Here is a 23,251-nt window from a genome sequence, read left to right on the forward strand (position 1 = left end):
TAGCACTACTGTATCTCACTCTAAATTATGAAATGATGCTTTTCACTTGTGTGTCTTGTGTACAATCGGTATGGTTTCGGCTGTCAGCATATAAGCCATTCGAAAGTATCCTAGACATATACTGACGAGCTTTAAAATTCCTTTGATAATTTCTGGGTAGCTTTATGATATAACGATTTCAGCTCTGTTCTATACGATTTCATTTCCATGGTAACACAGGTTCTGTTAAAACTACATAGCACTGCTCCATTTGAAAACGTACCAAAGAACGGTTTCTTGCATGCTTTATTTAATCAAGGAAATCTCATCTCTGTTATATGTTTCTTCTGCTGAATTCCCAGTCACGCCAATCAAAGTACAATTCCAATATTACTTCCCAGTAGTCCGTTTTGAATTCCATGTCTGATACTAGCTAGGAGCTGAAAGCAGCATTTTGAAAACCTACATTTAAGCCAGTGTAAATTGTAGGGTTGTACGGTGGAGTCACAGTTAAATGGGTGTTTCCTGCTCGGCTCTTTCCAGCAAAGCCTATACATAGAACAGTCTGTCATTGTTGAAAACGATTCCTTCATGGAATGTTTCTACTTCTAAAATCACGCGATCAGTTCAACAACGATGCACGCAGAGATAAAATGGATGAGATCTTAAAACTCTTTCCGGGTATATCTATCACACTTCTATCGATTCATGTACCACATTTCTTATCTTTAAACCAATATATTTTCGCATTTATTTTTCTTTGTGTAAAATAAAGAAACCTAGCTGCACCTTCTTGCCTAAACAAATGAAAGGTTTTACTGTAGTATAAAGTATTCTGTGTACGTTTTCAATGTATTGGACGTCACATGGCGTGACCTTTGCCGCCAGATTTTGTATACATATAATGTTTTATACCGACAACATAGAGATAGGTTCAGAACTCGGGGGAGAGCAACCAGGCCTGATAATGTGCTTGATGTAGTTAGTATCGACCCTGGCTGAATGCTCAGTGTTGAACTCTTCTCTCATTGTTTAGCAGAAATTTTCCATTGGTTTCTAACTTTTTTTACGAGTCTCTATACTATAGAGAAAATAAAGGCAATTTGACCAAATCCAAGCTTGCGCAATTGCGTTGATAATGCTAAGTTTTCTTACCATTAAAAATGCTCTCTCTTAGTGTAATGCGTTTTCTTATTCTAGGATAATTCATTTTTTAGCTTTTAAGGGTAGATTCTAGCGATACAGTGTCATAAATTTTACAAGATTACCATCCCTTGCTATGTCTGTTGTGAGTTTGTTACTGTTATCGAAATATAAAAATGATCTACAGAAGCAAAATATACAACAGCCTCAACACAGCGGTAAAAACATGTACCGAACGATATTCATTTTGTCGATAAATGATGGAAAATATTTTCAACGTATTTATTATTTCTCTAGTAGAAAACTCTGTGGTAAGTCACAAGAAAGTTGTATTACAATGTGAGTTCAACACATATGTAATACAAGGTGAGTTCAACATATCTGTATTACAATGTGAGTTCAACAGATCTGTATTACAATGTGAGTTCAACATATCTGTATTACAATGTGAGTTCAACATATCTGTATTACAGTGTGAGTTCAACATATCTGTGTTACAATGTGAGTTCAACAGATCTGTATTACAGTGTGAGTTCAACAGATCTGTGTTACAATGTGAGTTCAACAGATCTGTATTACAGTGTGAGTTCAACAGATCTGTATTACAGTGTGAGTTCAACAGATCTGTATTACAATGTGAGTTCAACAGATCTGTATTACAGTGTGAGTTCAACAGATCTGTATTACAGTGTGAGTTCAACAGATCTGTATTACAATGTGAGTTCAACAGATCTGTATTACAGTGTGAGTTCAACAGATCTGTATTACAGTGTGAGTTCAACAGATCTGTATTACAGTGTGAGTTCAAAAGATCTGTATTACAATGTGAGTTCAACATATCTGTATTACAGTGTGAGTTCAACATATCTGTATTGCAGTGTGAGTTCAACATATCTGTATTACAGTGTGAGTTCAAAAATCTGTATTACAAGTGTGAGTTCAACATATCTGTATTACAATGTGTGAGAATTCAACATTCTGTAACAGTGTGAGTTCAACAGATCTGTATTATGTAAGTTCAACATCTGTATTACAATGTGAGTTCAACATATCTGTATTACAGTGTGAGTTCAACATGTCTGTATTACAATGTGAGTTCAACATGTCTGTATTACAATGTGAGTTCAACATATCTGTATTACAGTGTGAGTTCAACATATCTGTATTACAGTGTGAGTTCAACATATCTGTACTACAATGTGAGTTCAACATATCTGTATTAGTGTGAGTTCAAAAATCTGTATTACAGTGTGAATTCAACATATCTGTATTACAGTGTGAGTTCAACAGATCTGTATTACAATGTGAGTTCAACATATCTGTATTACAGTGTGAGTTCAACATATCTGTATTGCAGTGTGAGTTCAACATATCTGTATTACAGTGTGAATTCAACATATCTGTACTACAATGTGAGTTCAACATATCTGTATTAGTGTGAGTTCAAAAATCTGTATTACAGTGTGAATTCAACATATCTGTATTGCAGTGTGAGTTCAACAGATCTGTATTACAATGTAAGTTCAACATATCTGTATTACAATGTGAGTTCAACATATCTGTATTACAATGTGAGTTCAACATATCTGTATTACAGCGTGAGTTCAACATGTCTGTATTACAATGTGAGTTCAACATGTCTGTATTACAATGTGAGTTCAACATATCTGTATTACAGTGTGAGTTCAACATATCTGTATTACAATGTGAGTTCAACATATCTGTATTACAATGTGAGTTCAACATGTCTGTATTACAATGTGAGTTCAACATATCTGTATTACAATGTGGTGTTCAACATATCTGTATTACAGTGTGAGTTCAACAGATCTGTGTTACAATGTGAGTTCAACAGATCTGTATTACAGTGTGACTTCAACAGATCTGTATTACAGTGTGAGTTCAACAGATATGTGTTACAGTGTGAGTTCAACGTATCTGTATTACAGTGTGAGTTCAACATATCTGTATTACAGTGTGAGTTCAACAGATCTGTATTACAATGTGAGTTCAACATATCTGTATTACAGTGTGAGTTCAACATATCTGTATTGCAGTGTGAGTTCAACATATCTGTATTACAGTGTGAATTCAACATATTTGTATTACAATGTGAGTTCAACATGTCTGTATTACAATGTGGGTTCAACATATCTATATTACAATGTGAGTTCAACAGATCTGTATTACAATGTGAGTTCAACATATCTGTACTACAATGTGAGTTCAACATATCTGTATTAGTGTGAGTTCAAAAATCTGTATTACAGTGTGAATTCAACATATCTGTATTACAGTGTGAGTTCAACAGATCTGTATTACAATGCAAGTTCAACATATCTGTATTACAATGTGAGTTCAACATATCTGTATTACAATGTGAGTTCAACAAATCTGTATTACAGTGTGAGTTCAACATGTCTGTATTACAATGTGAGTTCAACATGTCTGTATTACAATGTGAGTTCAACATATCTGTATTACAGTGTGAGTTCAACATATCTGTATTACAATGTGAGTTCAACATATCTGTATTACAATGTGAGTTCAACATATCTGTATTACAATGTGAGTTCAACATATCTGTATTACAGTGTGAGTTCAACATGTCTGTATTACAATGTGAGTTCAACATGTCTGTATTACAATGTGAGTTCAACATATCTGTATTACAGTGTGAGTTCAACATGTCTGTATTACAATGTGAGTTCAACATGTCTGTATTACAATGTGAGTTCAACAGATCTATATTACAATGTGAGTTCAACAGATCTGTATTACAGTGTGAGTTCAACATATCTGTATTACAGTGTGAGTTCAACACATATGTAATACAATGTGAGTTCAATAGATCTGTAATACAATTACCAGAATCAAACAACACATACCTGCTCTGATACATTAGCTCGTACAAACAGGCGTTGATAGGCCGAAATGTAGCAACTTTGTAATGACCATAGGCATATTCTCCGTTTACTACCTCATTGTATTACCAAAACGTTTAAACAGCGACAAACGGAGAATAAGAACTTTTTCTTTGACAACACTAATTGTCGACATAGCTTAAGTTATACTAAACATTCAGTTCTACAATGCACATGCATACTTTAGGGACGGCTAAAATTCAGTTCTACGCAATAACTTCATACCCTAGTTTCGGAGTTGATTCAGTTCTACACAAAACCTACATATCCTAGTTTCGGGGTAGATTCAGTTCTACACAAAACCTACGTATCCTAGTTTCGGAGTAGATTCAGTTTTACACAAAACCTACATATCTGAGTTTCGGAGTAGATTCAGTTCTACAACATACCTACATACCCTAGTTTCGGAGTAGATTCAGTTCTACACAATACCTACATACCCTAATTTCGGTGTATACCCTAGGGTCGGAGTAGATTCAGTTCTACACAATACCTACATACCCTAGGGTCGGAGTAGATTCAGTTCTACACAATACCTACATACCCTAGGGTTCTACACAATACCTACATCGGAGTAGATTCAGTTCTACACAATACCTACATACCCTAGGGTCGGAGTAGATTCAGTTCTACACAATACCTACATACCCTAGGGTCGGAGTAGATTCAGTTCTACACAATACCTACATACCCTAGGGTCGGAGTAGATTCAGTTCTACAACATACCTACATACCCTAGTTTCGGTGTAGATCCAGTTCTACACAATACCTACATACCCTAATTTCGGTGTATACCCTAGGGTCGGAGTAGAATCAGATCTACACAATACCTACATACCCTAGGGTCGGAGTAGATTCAGTTCTACACAATACCTACATACCCTAGGGTCGGAGTAGATTCAGTTCTACAACATACCTGCATACCCTAGTTTCGGTGTAGACCCAGTTCTACACAATACCTACATACCCTAATTTCGGTGTATACCCTAGGGTCGGAGTAGATTCAGTTCTACACAATACCTACATACCCTAGGGTCGGAGTAGATTCAGTTCTACACAATACCTACATACCCTAGTTTCGGTGTATACCCTAGGGTCGGAGTAGATTCAGTTCTACACAATACCTACATACCCTAGTTTCGGTGTAGATCCAGTTCTACACAATACCTACATACCCTAGTTTCGGTGTAGATCCAGTTCTACACAATACCTACATACCCTAATTTCGGTGTATACCCTAGGGTCAAAGTAGATTCAGTTCTACACAATACCTACATACCCTAGTTTCGGTGTAGATCCAGTTCTACACAATACCTACATACCCTAGTTTCGGAGTAGATTCAGTTCTACAACATACCTACATACCCTAGTTTCGGAGTAGATTCAGTTCTACACAATACCTACATACCCTAATTTCGGTGTATACCCTAGGGTCGAAGTAGATTCAGTTCTACACAATACCTACATACCCTAGTTTCGGTGTAGATCCAGTTCTACACAATACCTACATACCCTAGTTTCGGAGTAGATTCAGTTCTACACAATACCTACATACCCTAGGGTCGGAGTAGATTCAGTTCTACACAATACCTACATACCCTAGGGTCGGAGTAGATTCAGTTCTACACAATACCTACATACCCTGGGGTCGGAGTAGATTCAGTTCTACACAATACCTACATACCCTAGGGTCGGAGTAGATTCAGTTCTACACAATACCTACATACCCTAGTTTCGGAGTAGATTCAGTTCTACACAATACCTACATACCCTGGGGTCGGAGTAGATTCAGTTCTACACAATACCTACATACCCTAGGGTCGGAGTAGATTCAGTTCTACACAATACCTACATACCCTAGGGTCGGAGTAGATTCAGTTCTACACAATACCTACATACCCTAGGGTCGGAGTAGATTCAGTTCTACACAATACCTACATACCCTAGGGTCGGCGTAGATACAATTGTACATAGTACCTGCATACCCTTGAATCGTGTAACATTCAGTTGTATACCACACCGACGTAGCAATGTGTCAGAACAGGAAACCTCGGGTTAATCAATAATACAGAAAACTGTTATTTTAATAATAAACGTTGTTTACATTTCATAGAATATATATTTCCTTCGTTGTCTTTGGTGACTGATTGCTTTACCCAGAACCACATTATGTACATATTCTATTACAGAACTGGTGTTTAAAACATGGCACGCAGGTGGCTCACTGATACTAATTATATCAAATTAGTGTTTACCTATATCAACCACAAATGACCTATAAACGTAATGATATACATCGTTGACGAGTACCATACACGTCTGTCGAGTAATGACATTCGAACAGTTCCTAAACGGTGTTTTGGCTTAAGGTTTCTTTTAGAGTTTTTGTATTATGAGATAAATACGTTTAATTTGATTAAATTACAATTGTTGAGAATAACATATTGCAACATTTACAATCCATGATAAATCCTGGAATACCATACAATATTGTACTGCTATCAAAATGATGGATGAATTAAAAATATATCACCTTATAATATCTTAACGAACAAAAATGTGGAGGAAACATTACAATTTCTGGTATCGTAAATTCTGCCGGTCTGGTTACTTGTCACATAACGGTGAACTGATGATGACGTTCAACGCAGTTCAGATTTCATAGTAAATGATATTCATTAGGTATTACAGTGTAAAATCATTGTGTCGTTATAACGCAGTTGATTAATTTCTTTACCCTACTTTATTTAAAAACAATGCAAATGTTAGCGTAATTAAACGAATCTAATCTATCAAAGCTGTGTGACCTTATTTTGGGTGGTTAATGACGGAATATCTGTGCCATGGCCTATTTTTACTGGACTCCCCGTAACACACCGAGATTGGATATAATGTGTTATGAAAACTAATGCACGTACAAATGCTTCACACCGTAATTTTACAGGATTGGATTTGCTGAAAATCCATTAAGCTTGATCAACTCTTAGATTGGTTAAGATTGGAAAACTGTGTTAAAATGTCCCCGGTGTTAATTATCAACTGGCTGACTAACTTGTCAATTCATTCAAATCACAGAGGGCTAATTCCAAATTTTTATTGGTAATTAAATCTCAGAACTATTGTCATGACTAAAATGTTATTAGATCTAATTTTCAGCCATACCTGTGCTTGACAGCGGAAGTAGAATGTATAATTATAATAAAATCGCGTATCAAAAACCCGTGATTTTTTATAGAAGAGTTAATGATACAGAATTTTTTATCTTTGTAATCCTAAGTTGGGTAAATTGTTTTGTGTTTTTGACCTCGGCATGCGTGTTTAAGACATTTCACTATAAAGTGTGTGTTTCACATCTTATGTGTATCATGCGTGTACAGATTTTGAATGTTCGTGTAGTTGTATAGTTAATCATTGAATCAGTTTCTTAGATGGGAAATCCTTCGGTGATCATCGTTCACACTTTCATTTGGTTAAATACATGCAATGTACAATATACGAGCATGACACATGCCGAAAACGACCCCAAATTATCAGCATATAGGTCAAAGGTTATGTTTAAGAAGTTGCTTACATGCCTCGGAAGGTCTTTTTCACATGATTTGCTGTATTTTCTGTTTGATGTTTGATTCAACTACATCAGTTTTATAATCAACAGAACTGGTATTTAAAAAGTTTCATTTTTCTTTCTTTTTTCTTTCTCTTCTTCGTACATGTACATATAATCATGTGTATGAAAAACTGCATTGGTCGGTTGCGAAAGATTTCCCAATAAATCTTATTTTATATGAAATATGCGCTTTTCACTGGCCACTGTATGAAATATATGTTTTCGTCTGACGTTTGAACTCTTCGTTGCAGCTGCCGGCCGAACAGTGCGTCGTCAGGCAATCACAGAGTTTGTCCCAGTAGGGCGGAGAAATATAACGGTCCATAAAGGGGAGACGGTTGTCCTTAAGTGTACCATCAAAAATCTGGGGCCAAGAGAGGTGAGTCCAGGCATACAGAATTGTATGCGGATAATACTGAAGGAAGGAGAAAGGATCCAACAGTCAAATTATATCATAACTTGGCCAAGAAATGTGAGCCAAAGCCTAATGAAAAGCACAAAGTACAAAATCAAGGATTCATAAAATACGTCAACATACTGAATTGTCAATTGTTTTTTAGATTAAGTTAAAAGTCTTTGTTTTAAGACTGGAAGCCAGGTAATACTAGTTTCGAAACCAAGCCATGATTTATTGAATAAATTTGACTGAAGAAACCCGAGTCCTGAGGGACCGAGATAAGTCGTTTTACACAAATTCCGATATCAGGAATGAAACTAATTTATACAACAACCAATCAACATAGGTGAGGTCGAAGGTAAAATAAGATATACAAGTTTGGTACAGCAGGAGTGTGTGTAGAAATGTTTAATTTGTAGTAAATTGATACAATGTGTGTTAAAGAGGAAACATTACATATATACACATATTAATAGTTATTGTTTTGCACTGTAACACTATTTCTGTTTCAGAATTAATAAGACAAAAAATCTCAGAATAACGCTAATCAGAAATGGTAATTTGTCGATGATAATATATCTCTGTCCCTATTCTAACTGCAATCATTATGACATATGAGTATAATCTTTGGGTCTCAAAAACGAAGAAAATGTCATGCTCCAGTAGCAAATTGTGTAAAATTTTGTTTGAAGAAATTATATTAATATTCTTTTTTGCCAAACTAGGGTTAGGACAAGAGAACCAAAAGTCAAACTCAGAAACATTATCCGACATGAATAAAACATCAATCTGGTCTGGTATTTATGATGGACGCACTATACTAAAGCTATCTGTACTTTCTAACATTTATAGGATAGAGAAATCGTGTCTTTGTGGCAGGTAAATTCTTTGTCTGGAGATGTATTACCCAGATTTTAGTCTATAAGTTACATAATCTTATTTATTTGTTTTGAATGGCACCATTCGATGATTGCCGTGAAATATTATTGCCAAACATGTATTATTGTAGCGTGAATGGATAGTGGTAGTTAGCTCTAAATGTTTGTTTGGAGAGAAATATTCGTTTTATCGTTACAGGACTTCATTTCAAGGACCAATTTCACATTGCGGTATACGCTGATATTTGTTTGGCAGGCCATTCTTATTTTAGGCACGGATAATTTATATGTAGTGAGCTTGATGAGACTATACACAATAAATCATTGAAGGCTGTATATGTACTTCTAACGATACGTCGTATAGTCAGAAACTGCATGTGCAAGGAAAATAAGACATGATATTTCCAAGTTATAAATTATAGTACTGGGTTTTGAGCCAAAAGGCCAACACTTGTACGAAAATTAGCCAGTAAGTCGATATGGTCTGAATTTAGCAATATAAATAAATCATAGAACAGAAATAGTCTCCTAAAAGAATACACTATACTACATGTACTTCTGTCTGATATACACATGTCTGCTAAAACCAAATCTCACTTATATATATGTTGTCATTTTCTTGTTTATGCCAACCTAAACCTCCTGATAGATTGGAAAGCCCAATGAAAACCCTTATATCACCGTTAGACCCTAATAACAATTCTAGACCCTAATATCAATTGTAGACCTTAATATTACCTCAAAACCCTTATATTAATTCTAGATCAAAACATAACTCAAAGACTGGCATATATAGCCGTCAGTGGTGTGTGGTATTGCACAGAGATGGTCATAACATATTTACCGACATCTACATAACATAACAGATAGTGTTATCAGATAAAGTTTAGTTATGATGCAAGCATAACAGATAGTGTTATCAGATAAAGTTTAGTTATGATGCAAGCATAACAGATAGTGTTATTAGATAAAGTTTAGTTATGATGCAAGCATAACAGATAGTGTTATTAGATAAAGTTTAGTTATGATGCAAGCATAACAGATAGTGTTATTAGATAAAGTTTACTTATGATGCAAGCATAACAGATAGTGTTATTAGATAAAGTTTAGTTATGATGCAAGCATAACAGATAGTATTATTAGATAAAGTTTAGTTATGATGCAAGCATAACAGATAGTGTTATCAGATCCAGGTTAGTTATGATGCAAGCATAACAGATAGGCCTGATAAAGATAATATGATGTTTGGACATTTATGTATTTCATCTAGACCCAACATGTATTGTTGAAATGAAACAGGTCTACTGCGTAGTCAAGATATCTTAGGCTCAATCCTCACGCACTAGAAGATCTGAAACGTCATAGCCAAATCATCAGTGTATAAAATGTTAATATCGTCCGCTCCTTGAACTTCTCCTATTGCTAAGAGCTCTACGAATTTTCCATAGTGTGCCTTATATTATCAATACACTTGTGTTCTCCATGTCTTTTAATGTTGATGTCATTTATCCAAGGTTAAACGTGGAATGTAAAACTATGTCACAGCCATTAAGGAATATGGTCGTTGGGGTAGATTGTATCATTACTATCATACAATCAACATTTGTTGCTGACGCGTGCAGTTTTAACCTGCGGACATTAAAAAATAGAATGTTGTACAAACAGATATCTGTTACAACAGAAAGCGTTAATAATTAACGATTAAATCATTTTTACGCTGTTAACAAGGTTGTTTAAGCAAGGAAACGGAACAATGTAATTATATGTAAATCAACACTAGAGTGTCATTGTTTCAAAGTGTATTATTACATGTTCCATGTCAGTAAAATATATATTACATCAGAGGATGGTCCGAAGTAACCAATAAAATATATATCACAGCAGAGGATGGTCCGAAGTAATCAGGAAAATATATGTCACAGCAGAGGATGGTCCAAAGTAACCAATAAAACATATATCAGAGCAGAGGATGGTCCGAAGTAGTCAGGAAAATATATATCACATCAGAGGATGGTCCAAAGTAACCAATAAAATATATATCACAGCAGAGGATGGTCCGAAGTAATCAGGAAAATATATGTCACAGCAGAGGATGGTCCAAAGTAACCAATAAAATATATATCACTGTAGAGGATGGTCCGAAGTAGTCAGGAAAATATATATCACATCAGAGGATGGTCCAGGAAAATATATATCACTGCAGAGGAAGTAGTCAGGAAAATATATATCACATCAGAGGATGGTCCAAAGTAACCAATAAAATATATATCACAGCAGAGGATGGTCCGAAGTAGTCAGTAAAATATATATCACATCAGAGGATGGTCCGAAGTAGTAAGGAAAATATATATCACTGTAGAGGATGGTCCGAAGTAGTCAGGAAAATATATATCACATCAGATGATGGTCCGAAGTAGTCAGGAAAATATATATCACATTAGAGGATGGTCCGAAGAAGTCAGGAAAATATATATCACTGTAGAGGATGGTCCGAAGTAGTCAGGAAAATATATATCAGGGCAGAGGATGGTCCGAAGTAGTCAGGAAAATATATATCAGGGCAGAGGATGGTCCGAAGTAATCAGTAAAATATATATCACATCAGAGGACGGTCCGAAGTAGTCAGGAAAATATATATCACATCAGAGGACGGTCCGAAGTAGTCAGGAAAATATATATCACAGCAGAGGATGGTCCGAAGTAACCAATAAAATATATATCACAGCAGAGGATGGTCCAGAAAATATATATCACAGAGGATGGTCCGAAGTAGTCAGGAAAATATATATCACAGCAGAGGATGGTCCGAAGTAGTCAGGAAAATATATATCACATCAGAGGATGGTCCGAAGTAGTCAGGAAAATATATATCACAGCAGAGGATGGTCCGAAGTAGTCAGGAAAATATATATCACAGCAGAGGATGGTCCGAAGTAGTCAGGAAAATATATATCACATCAGAGGATGGTCCAAAGTAACCAATAAAACATATATCAGAGCAGAGGATGGTCCGAAGTAGTCAGGAAAATATATGTCAGGGCAGAGGATGGTCCGAAGTAGTCAGGAAAATATATATCACAGCAGAGGATGGTCCGAAGTAGTCAGGAAAATATATATCACAGCAGAGGATGGTCCGAAGTAGTCAGGAAAATATATATCACAGCAGAGGATGGTCCGAAGTAGTCAGGAAAATATATATCACATCAGAGGATGGTCCGAAGTAGTCAGGAAAATATATATCACAGCAGAGGATGGTCCGAAGTAGTCAGGAAAATATATATCACATCAGAGGATGGTCCGAAGTAGTCAGGAAAATATATATCACAGCAGAGGATGGTCCGAAGTAGTCAGGAAAATATATATCACATCAGAGGATGGTCCGAAGTAGTCAGTAAAATATATATCACATCAGAGGATGGTCCGAAGTATCAGGAAAATATATATCACAGCAGAGGATGGTCCGAAGTAGTAGTCAGGAAAATATATATCACAGCAGAGGATGGTCCGAAGTAGTCAGGAAAATATATATCACAGCAGAGGATGGTCCGAAGTAGTCAGGAAAATATATATCACATCAGAGGATGGTCCGAAGTAGTCAGGAAAATATATATCACATCAGAGGATGGTCCGAAGTAGTCAGGAAAATATATATCACAGCAGAGGATGGTCCGAAGTAGTCAGGAAAATATATATCACAGCAGAGGATGGTCCGAAGTAGTCAGGAAAATATATATCACAACAGAGGATGGTCCGAAGTAGTCAGGAAAATATATATCACATCAGAGGATGGTCCGAAGTAGTCAGGAAAATATATATCACAGCAGAGGATGGTCCGAAGTAGTCAAGAAAATATATATAGCAGCAGAGGATGGTCCGAAGTAGTCAGGAAAATATATATCACAGCAGAGGATGGTCCGAAGTAGTCAGGAAAATATATATCACAGCAGAGGATGGTCCGAAGTAGTCAGGAAAATATATATCACAGCAGAGGATGGTCCGAAGTAACCAATAAAATATATATCACAGCAGAGGATGTCCGAAGTAGTCAGGAAAATATATATCACATCAGAGGATGGTCCGAAGTAATCAGGAAAATATATATCACAGCAGAGGATGGTCCGAAGTAACCAATAAAATATATATCACAGCAGAGGATGGTCCGAAGTAGTCAGGAAAATATATATCACAGCAGAGGATGGTCCGAAGTAGTCAGGAAAATATATATCACATCAGAGGATGGTCCGAAGTAGTCAGGAAAATATATATCAGGGCAGAGGATGGTCCGAAGTAGTCAGGAAAATATATATCACAGCAGAGGATGGTCCGAAGTAACCAATAAAATATATATCACAGCAGAGGATGGTCCGAAGTAGTCAGGAAAATATATATCACAGCAGAGGATGGTCCGAAGTAATCAGGAAAATATATATCACAGCAGAGGATGGTCAGAAGTAGTCAGGAAAATATATATCAGGGCAGAGGATGGTCCGAAGTAGTCAGGAAAATATATATCACAGCAGAGGATGGTCCGAAGTAGTCAGGAAAATATATATCACAGCAGAGGATGGTCCGAAGTAGTCAGGAAAATATATATCACAGCAGAGGATGTCAGAAGTAGTCAGGAAAATATATATCACATCAGAGGATGGTCCGAAGTAGTCAGGAAAATATATATCACAGCAGAGGATGGTCCGAAGTAGTCAGGAAAATATATATCACAGCAGAGGATGGTCCGAAGTAGTCAGGAAAATATATATCGCAGCAGAGGATGGTCCGAAGTAATCAGGAAAATATATATCACAGCAGAGGATGGTCCGAAGTAACCAATAAAATATATATCACAGCAGAGGATGGTCCGAAGTAACCAATAAAATATATATCACTGTAGAGGATGGTCCGAAGTAGTCAGTAAAATATATATTACATCAGAGGATGGTCCGAAGTAGTCAGTAAAATATATATTACATCAGAGGATGGTCCGAAGTAACCAATAAAACATATATCACAGCAGAGGATGTCCGAAGTAGTCAGGAAAATATATATCACAGCAGAGGATGTCAGAAGTAGTCAGGAAAATATATATCACAGCAGAGGATGTCAGAAGTAGTCAGGAAAATATATATCACATCAGAGGATGGTCCGAAGTAGTCAGGAAAATATATATCACAGCAGAGGATGGTCCGAAGTAACCAATAAAATATATATCACAACAGAGGATGGTCCGAAGTAGTCAGGAAAATATATATCACAGCAGAGGATGGTCCGAAGTAACCAATAAAATATATATCACATCAGATGGTCCGAAGTAGTCAGGAAAATATATATCACAGCAGAGGAAGTCAGGAAAATATATATCACAGCAGAAGTAGTCAGGAAAATATATATCACAGCAGAGGATGTCAGAAGTAGTCAGGAAAATATATATCACATCAGAGGATGGTCCGAAGTAGTCAGGAAAATATATATCAGGGCAGAGGATGGTCCGAAGTAGTCAGGAAAATATATATCACAGCAGAGGATGGTCCGAAGTAGTCAGGAAAATATATATCACAGCAGAGGATGGAAAATATATATCACAGCAGAGGATGTCAGAAGTAACCAATAAAACATATATCACAGCAGAGGATGTCCGAAGTAGTCAGGAAAATATATATCACAGCAGAGGATGTCAGAAGTAGTCAGGAAAATATATATCACAGCAGAGGATGTCAGAAGTAGTCAGGAAAATATATATCACAGCAGAGGATGTCAGAAGTAACCAATAAAATATATATCACAGCAGAGGAGAAGTAGTCAGGAAAATATATATCACACATCAGAGGATGTCAGAAGTAGTCAGGAAAATATATATATATATCAGGGCAGAGGATGGTCCGAAGTAGTCAGGAAAATATATATCACATCAGAGGATGGTCCGAAGTAACCAATAAAATATATATCACATCAAAGGATGTCCATATAGTCAGGAAAATATATATCAGGGCAGAGGATGGTCCGAAGTAGTCAGGAAAATATATATCAAATCAGAGGATGTCCATATAGTCAGGAAAATATATATCAGGGCAGAGGATGGTCCGAAGTAGTCAGGAAAATATATATCACATCAAAGGATGTCCATATAGTCAGGAAAATATATATCAGGGCAGAGGATGGTCCGAAGTAGTCAGGAAAATATATATCAAATCAGAGGATGGTCCGAAGTAGTCAGGAAAATATATATCACATCAAAGGATGTCCATATAGTCAGGAAAATATATATATCACATCAGAGGATGGTCCGAAGTAGTCAGGAAAATATATACCACTGCAGAGGATGGTCCGAAGTTACCAATAAAATATATATCACAACAGAGGATGGTCCGAAGTAATCAGGAAAACATAATTATCACATCAGAGGATGGTCCGAAGTTACCAATAAAATATATGTCACAACAGAGGATGGTCCGAAGTAATCAGGAAAACATAATTATCACATCAGAGGATGGTCCGAAGTTACTAATAAAATATATATCACAACAGAGGATGGTCCGAAGTAATCAGGAAAACATAATTATCACATCAGAGGATGGTTATTCAGAAGATATCCATCATAACCAAAGGTGCCCAAGGTAGTCAGAAAAGTTATACGTTACAACGGAGGATATTTGCAGTGGAACGTCCAGTGAACTGCATGCGAGTTGTTCTAGCAATATAATAAAAGACCTTTTGTTTAGGTGTGAGGAAAATTAGCAGACCTGAACACATGTGGGATTTGTTTGAAATGGGAGTGTATGTTTGATAAACACGTGTCGCCTCTTGCGAAAGCAACGCGCAATACTTTTTAATCATTTCTACATTTAGTACATGCCAAGGGAGACTATTCATACAAACCAGTTACTTGTCGATTCCAGGAATGCTACATATTCAGTATCAATGGCTGGTCCAAGTATGACCTACTTAACAACACATCATTTGTTACGTAACATTGAAAAAAGCCCACAAATGTTCGACATTGCCATTGAACGAACCTAACATCCATAAAGAAACTTCATCATCGCACTACTTAGGTACATGTGTCATCAGACGGTTATGTATGACACAAACACGCCATGCTTTCCGATACGGTTTGTGTAGTTTAATACTTTTCACAGTCATATGCACAAAGTTCTCCAAGAAGGCGTAATGTTGTCTATACAATCACTGGTCAGATAGGGAATGATTAAACGGCAAGTTAGTGATAACAGATATCTCGGTATCGTGGGACTGTACTCAACATAGATAGGGACACTTTGTGTTAATGACTCGTGCACGCTCAACGATAATGTGACCACTACAATGAAACACCATTACCGAATCTCGCGACAATTGATTTACTTGTGTGTAATCATATAGAAAAAAAATGTACATGTCAGCGCCGCTTTAATGTCTGCATATTACAAGTTTCACAAAAGTACATTTCCTTGTACCATTAGCAGTGTCTTACTATTTAAATAAAATGGCTGTTTTATTGCAGATATCGTTTGTCCTTGTCAGAGAAAATTGGACGTCTTGTTTTAGAATTACGTAAAATCGTGTAAATGTTTCTGAGAGACAAAGGGAGTGAGAAGCATTTAAGTTAAAGCGCAGATATCAACATTATTTTTCTAGATATTTAATATATATGCGAGGCCTTAAATGTTTTCAAAATTCAGCTACATATTTCGTAAATGTCTGCGCTGAAACCACTCTGAACTTCATAATAGGGAATTTTGTTCTATAGAATTCGTATCCCCAGATTGTAGATTATACTGCGGGACCAGGTCGTTTATGTGTACAAGTCCGAGTCCCAGACTATTATACATAAATAGTATATACTTCAATCTAACAATTCAACGCATTACTGTACATCAGTCTTACCTCCAAGGGACTTTCTTTCCTTTTTCTGAAATATCATTATTCAAATACCAGTGTCAGTAGTTTAAGTGTGATCTGGTACAGAATGATAGTGTATATTTGGTTATGGAGTTTTATTGGTCTCCATGGTATTTCACGCTTTCCTTCAAATTTCATTATTCAAATACCTTTGGCAACGTTTTTTCTCGATCACTTACCGTTGTATATCCAGATTAGGAAGTGCGTGTATGAAGTGCGTTGGCCGTGTGTGCTGTTTAATCGTAAATAAATTGTATTTTTTCACAGATACTCTATAACGGATACATTTCACGTGAAGTTTGAAATTATTTTGATAAGTCTGTACTTTTAAAACTGTACAGCTAGTATAAATGGAGGTGGAATTACACCGGGGATTTGTCGATATTTGTATAAATGTATACAGCTGAAGAAATGTGAAGTGAATTGTACTGTACTGATCAGTTAAGCCAAGCTGTCAGGAGGCCATCCGTTATTGATAAAATCAACAGTAAGTTATAGCACTATATAGCACTATGGAGGAGATGCCGACGTCATCAGTTCATTGTGTGCGTGTGTTGGCTTTTACTAAACACCAGTCTCTGTTTTGCTTCAATCCAAGTCCCAAGCCACTAATTACTGCGGTAGGTTTCTTCCGTTCCTTCAGACTTCGCCTACTCACAAACCTTCATTGTTGCCATTGGTTCCCATTATAATTAACCACATTTAAATGGTATAGTGTTCATAACTACTCGTGGTATCATTTTCCATTTTGACAGACATAAAATGTATCTGGTACTGGAAATTACAGCAATTTTACAATTGAGATAAATGTTTACAAATCTTTGTTACTTGAATGTTTGATATTGCAATTATCTGTGAATGACATCAATATTAGCCTGATATTTCTAAGTATACTGCATTTGTCACCGGTCGATCACAAACCCATAAATAGAAACTACATGTTAAAGATGATTTGTTGGAGAAACCATAGCTGTTTCAGTAGTGATCAAACGACCTCTGGATGGAATGTCTATACATGTCGGTATCCCGAGTTGATACAGTCGATAGAAAGTATCTATTTGTTGCTGATAGTTTGTGAAAAATGCAGAGATCAATCTGCTTTAGCTACAGAATGGGATGTATTTAATCCTAAATTGAAAATGTTAATATCTGTGACAATAATCAAAGGCCACAGATGTGCATCTAATATACCAATCTAGCACCTCTTCGTGGAGGTCGTTTTGAAAGCTGCTTTTAATGTATTTACAGTTGAAATCTATTTCATGGTTTTTTGCGGACGGGTCGCCAGTATGACTGCTAGTCCTGCCAGATATTCACAAACCAGTCAGTCTTGTGTATATTTTTACGTGTTATGAGCAGATTTCTTAGGGTGATTTATCGATATACTTATAGTTTTCTGCCACAAATACTCTCTCACTCAGCAGCTGGCAACAATGTAAACGATCGTCATATGCTTGTAGCAATAACACACAATTAAATGTGATGTTAAAGTAATGATAATCACTGTCCTTGGTGAGTTGCGTAATGAGGTAATATAGTACAACTAGGGTTACAGCTACAGAGATATGTATATAACCAGGAATTGAAGAAAGATGGTCCGTAAACGCAATATTGGCAATGTTCAAGTAACTTTTGTCTCAATAAATTGTTTACCACGAACATTCAAAATACTTCATGTCTAAGGATTAACTTAATTTAGGAACAATTTTGTAAGGGGCGCTGAGAGCTACTATAAAGGACTCAAAAAGTCGAGGAAGTATTATTGTTTGACATGGATCCTGAGTATGATGTATCATAATTCGCATTTCGATGCATAGATGATTACAAGAAATTGGTTTGGTAAATGCAAATTATTGTAAATGTAGTTTAACCATCAATAATTTGGTTAAGTGAAGTATGTATTCACTATGCTATTTTGGAAATACAATAGTTTATGTTAAGAAAATATTGTGTTCATACCCCCAATTATACATATTTCTGAACATCATTTTGGACAAAAGACTCAGATGTATTTTACCTGTATAATTTTTTTATGTTTTATTTTGTGTCACTCACGTGTCTTGTAAGAACATTAATGTCTAAAATTCCATCTTACATCACCACTTGTGTAAATTGTTTTTTTTTTTTTTTTTTTTTATACAAGTTATGTGATAAAATAATCGAAAATTCAAATTAATCTCCCTATAAGAGACTAATTTCAACGCTGACTGTTCGTTTTTCCAAAACTAAGTCAATCATGAGATATCACCAAAACGTGTCTCATTTATGACGTATTGTTATTACAATGTACTTTGATTAGGGCCTGGTCTTATGGCATGATACATCAGTTAAGTGATGATATAAGTAAATTCATACTTACTTCAAATCTAAAGCAAGTGACATAACTAGCGTCACTGCATCTTAAATTAGATTTCAGAACCATTGTAGCGTGCTTCATTTTGGCAACACATAAAAAGTGTTGATTTTGTAAATATTTGTGAATGATAGAGTCATCTTTAATATGTGCAGTATCGTTTTGTAATCGTTCCAAAGAACATACGTTTTACTACTAACATATGATTGATATAACATTCTCTAATTTGATGTTATAAATAAATCTTCAATCTTTCCGATTAAACATCAGATAGCATTAAGAATGTACATTACACAAATGGAATGTTCGCGTTACGTCACATGAATGTTCTCGGAGTTTTCATATGGATACAATATTTATTTAAAACAGTTTATGGTGATTTTTGTCTGATAGACTTGGTAAACACTTGTAAATTGAACGTCTTGTCGTACAAGTCACCGTTAAAGTACTTTTATTGTTTTGTTGTTTTGGCTGGGTTATTTCAGTACAATTTTTGCGAAAAAAAGCAGACACAAACAAATATAAAATATCACAAATAAATTGCTCGATAACCCGTTACAGCATTGTTGAAAGACTCTACTGAGGGTTTTCTTCCTTTCCAGTAAAGATGAAAAAGACAGGTTAATCCACGCGTTTTTATTTATTAGTTTGCCTTGTATCATACCTGTCTAGATTGTTTTAATTTCACATAACTTAATCTGCTAATAATCTGGGTTCTGAACAGTTTAGATTTGACTGTTGATGTATGATAACTCTGCTGGATGAGGTCCAGGTAGCTACTTTATTGGGCTTCTCACTCCATTCACTATTATCTGGGCTGACCTTTCACTTTACTGTCACATTCCGTATTATGAATGGCAAAGTTTTGACCAGGATTGAAGTGTTTATGTCTAATCTACGTAAGACGGTCATCTAACAGGTTACGATCTAAGTAAGTCACTAATACATCGGTGTCAGACTAATTCAGAAAGCTGTCATGAGTTTATCACGGCGTATGTTAATACATTATTTATCTCCAAGAGGTCAGATAGCTGAGGTTTTATTTGGGAGTATTTTAAAATCATTAAACGTAATGACATGCAAACAGAAGACTATTTTTCCTAACTTAACCTTTAAATTAATTTGTAATTAAAAGCTTCGTTGTCATATTGAGGAGTGTATTATTCTGGTATTTCTATATGTGGATGTTGAGTCACGTCAAATATTTATCCATCTGTCAGTGACGTATTGTGTTCCAGTGTCATCAAGTACCTGTTAACCGTTAATACGTATTCATTTACTTATAATGACACACATGTATCTTATAATGACATACCTGTATTTTATAATGACATACATGTATTTTATAATGACACACCTGTATTTTATAATGACACACATGTATCTTATAATGACATACATGTATTTTATAATGACACATTTGTATCTTATAATGACATACCTGTATTTTATAATGACATACATGTATGTTATAATGACACACCTGTATTTCATAATGACATACATGTATTTAATATTATTATTTTATTTTTTGTAACTATTTCATGCTATACAGCGAGTTGAATACAACAAAGGATACATAATGGGACAATGTGCACTTCAACTGCCAATTATGATATGCTATTATGTTTGCACATCTCCAATCTCATAACAGAATCACACAAATATTACCACTATATTCATTGATGCATCTATGGAATTTGCATTAGACGTACATATTTATACAATCCAGCATACATACATATATTATACATAGACATGTACATTGCATGTACGCACGCACACACACACCCTCACACACACACACACACACACACACACCCACACACACACACACACACACACACACACACACACGTACACACATACAAATTTGTATCAACATCATTTTATTAATGAATTCATCGAAATTTAATTAAATCATTAATTGCAGACTTAATTAAATCAGTAATTACAAAAAATATTTTTGTGATGAAATTCCTTATAAAAAAACTACCGAATCGCCAATGTTTATATCCTTGTAGCGCCACAGTGGAATTTTAAGTATCTGCTCTGGAACAAAATTACTGTAGCATATTAAGTGTTCAAAAATAACATCATTTGAGTTCATCTTTCCAAAATTCGTTTTACGGTTCTTCATACAAGTATCAATATACTCTCTGCCACAGCTTGCAAGAAGATCTATATTGGTGTAAGATTTAACAATATATTGCCATTTCCCTGTAGTCGAAATGATCGTTACCCCTACACTTTTCCTTCAAGCTAACAGTATTACAGTCTAGCCTTACCATCCCAAGCCACAGGAAAGTAGATTTACCAATAAGGAGGTAAGTACAGTGAAGGAAATAGAAGTAAAATAGCAAGAGACTGTAAAATCATACCATCCGCCTGTTCTTCAATATAATTAATGTCTGTACTGAACCTTCTTAACTTTATCGGTAGTGGAACTGGAAACCGGAAGTAGAATACTAATAGAAATAAAAATCATTCCTGACCCCTTCGGACCAAGAGCACTAACTTGTGCTTCTTACCGGCCCGAGGTGTTCCGATGTTAGAAAAAATCCGGAACAAGATAGCTTAAATATTATTATTCCCACAGAAGGAATCAGAAAGCGAAAGAGAGAAAAATGACAGAAATACACCCAATAACGACAGGTAGTATCCCTATGTTCAGGAAATAGGAATTTAGTATTATTACTTAAGGTTCTGAATGGAATAAACTACATCTGGACTGGCTGCACGTGTACAGATAACAAATTTATGTTATTCACTTTCAGAATAGTTATAACCATGTTATATTTACCGCAAGTATAGATAAGGAAAATACACAATATTAACACTCATTGACTTTTCCACACATCAGACACAACATATAGAGGTTATCAACATCTGCTGTAAAAAACGAAAATATATTAATAAAATGGTCGGCGACACAAAAGAATGTTTCTTTATCGGTCTCTACCGACCGCTCAAGTAAAACGCCTACTAGTCTCTTCGGAAGTTTCCATCGTTCATCAAATAGTTTGTGTCCAGTGGAGCGTTATAAACAGTCGTCGTTTCTTCTCCAGAACTGTAAAAAATTTCCCATCCACGCTGTAAATGTTTTTACGCAATCCAGATGGAAAGCATGTTTGAGAACTCGCTGATCTCACGCATGTGATCCTCTAAAATAACGCATTTTAAACCACTAATGACCTGCGCGCACGAATAATTTCACGTATTAATTTTGATTATAAAAAGTTATTTTACTAATGTCATGATTATGTTAGTACTGACGAGAATCATGTGGGATTTTGTCTATTGAATGTTAATATACATGTGTGATAAACCTTATACCCACACATGGTCAATTAGTGTTACTGGTTTTTACATTTTTGCTGTTTTGTGACACTGTTGGTGTATTCTATGACAATAAAGAGATATACATATTATGCTGTTTTAGTGGCTATTGGTGTAACTTATCACAATATCCGGATATATACAGCAATATTTCTAAATGTTTGTTTCTTTCAGGTTGTATGGCGGAAGGTGTCAGAGGACTTTCCCCTTTCCATAGGAACTCATATGTATGCTCCAGTCGATGAGATGTCCGTAGATTTTAAACGTGCAGGCAAATATAGAACGCGCTGGGATCTGATCATTAAACGTACAAAACCAAGTCATTCGGGCAAATACGAGTGTCAGATAGTTTCAAAAGAATTAAAGACATATCACATTAATCTGGTGGTTTTATGTAAGTATAGTTCAGTAATGGTAAAGCTTTCAGCCTTCCTAGTTCAATTGTTTTATAAATGCTACATTCAAGATACCTTTAATTGAACACAATATTGAAAACATTATCAGTCCATTTTCACCAAACTTTCAAGACTAACTATAAAACTTTGTGGTGATTACTTTTGTAATTTTTGTACCATTGACCGAAACTGACCTAGTCAGCCTCTGTTATACTATATATTAGACAAATGCTGATTGAATCATGTTTATCATGGTGACATGATTTCGAAGCATTTTAAATAAATGATCAACAGTAATGTTGAGACATCTGTAATCTCATATAAGACACATTGATGTAACGTCTTT

General features: G+C 35.6%; 1 protein-coding gene across 5 annotated transcripts in view; it reads left to right on the top strand.

Annotated features, from left to right (window-relative positions):
* The window catches only part of LOC132559929 (fibroblast growth factor receptor-like 1), a 91,423-nt gene that overhangs the window by 54,868 nt on the left and 13,304 nt on the right, over nucleotides 1-23,251 (top strand). For all 5 annotated transcript variants that reach the window (XM_060224562.1, XM_060224561.1, XM_060224563.1 and 2 more), the window contains 2 exons: nucleotides 7,905-8,032; nucleotides 22,685-22,904. In XM_060224562.1, coding sequence (XP_060080545.1) covers nucleotides 7,905-8,032; nucleotides 22,685-22,904 — 348 coding nt within the window. The remainder of the gene's footprint in view (nucleotides 1-7,904; nucleotides 8,033-22,684; nucleotides 22,905-23,251) is intronic.

Source organism: Ylistrum balloti, unplaced genomic scaffold (assembly GCF_031769215.1).
Source record: "Ylistrum balloti isolate Yb309-2 unplaced genomic scaffold, AGI_CSIRO_Ybal_v1 Utg370998, whole genome shotgun sequence".
Taxonomy (NCBI): Eukaryota; Metazoa; Mollusca; class Bivalvia; order Pectinida; family Pectinidae; genus Ylistrum; species Ylistrum balloti.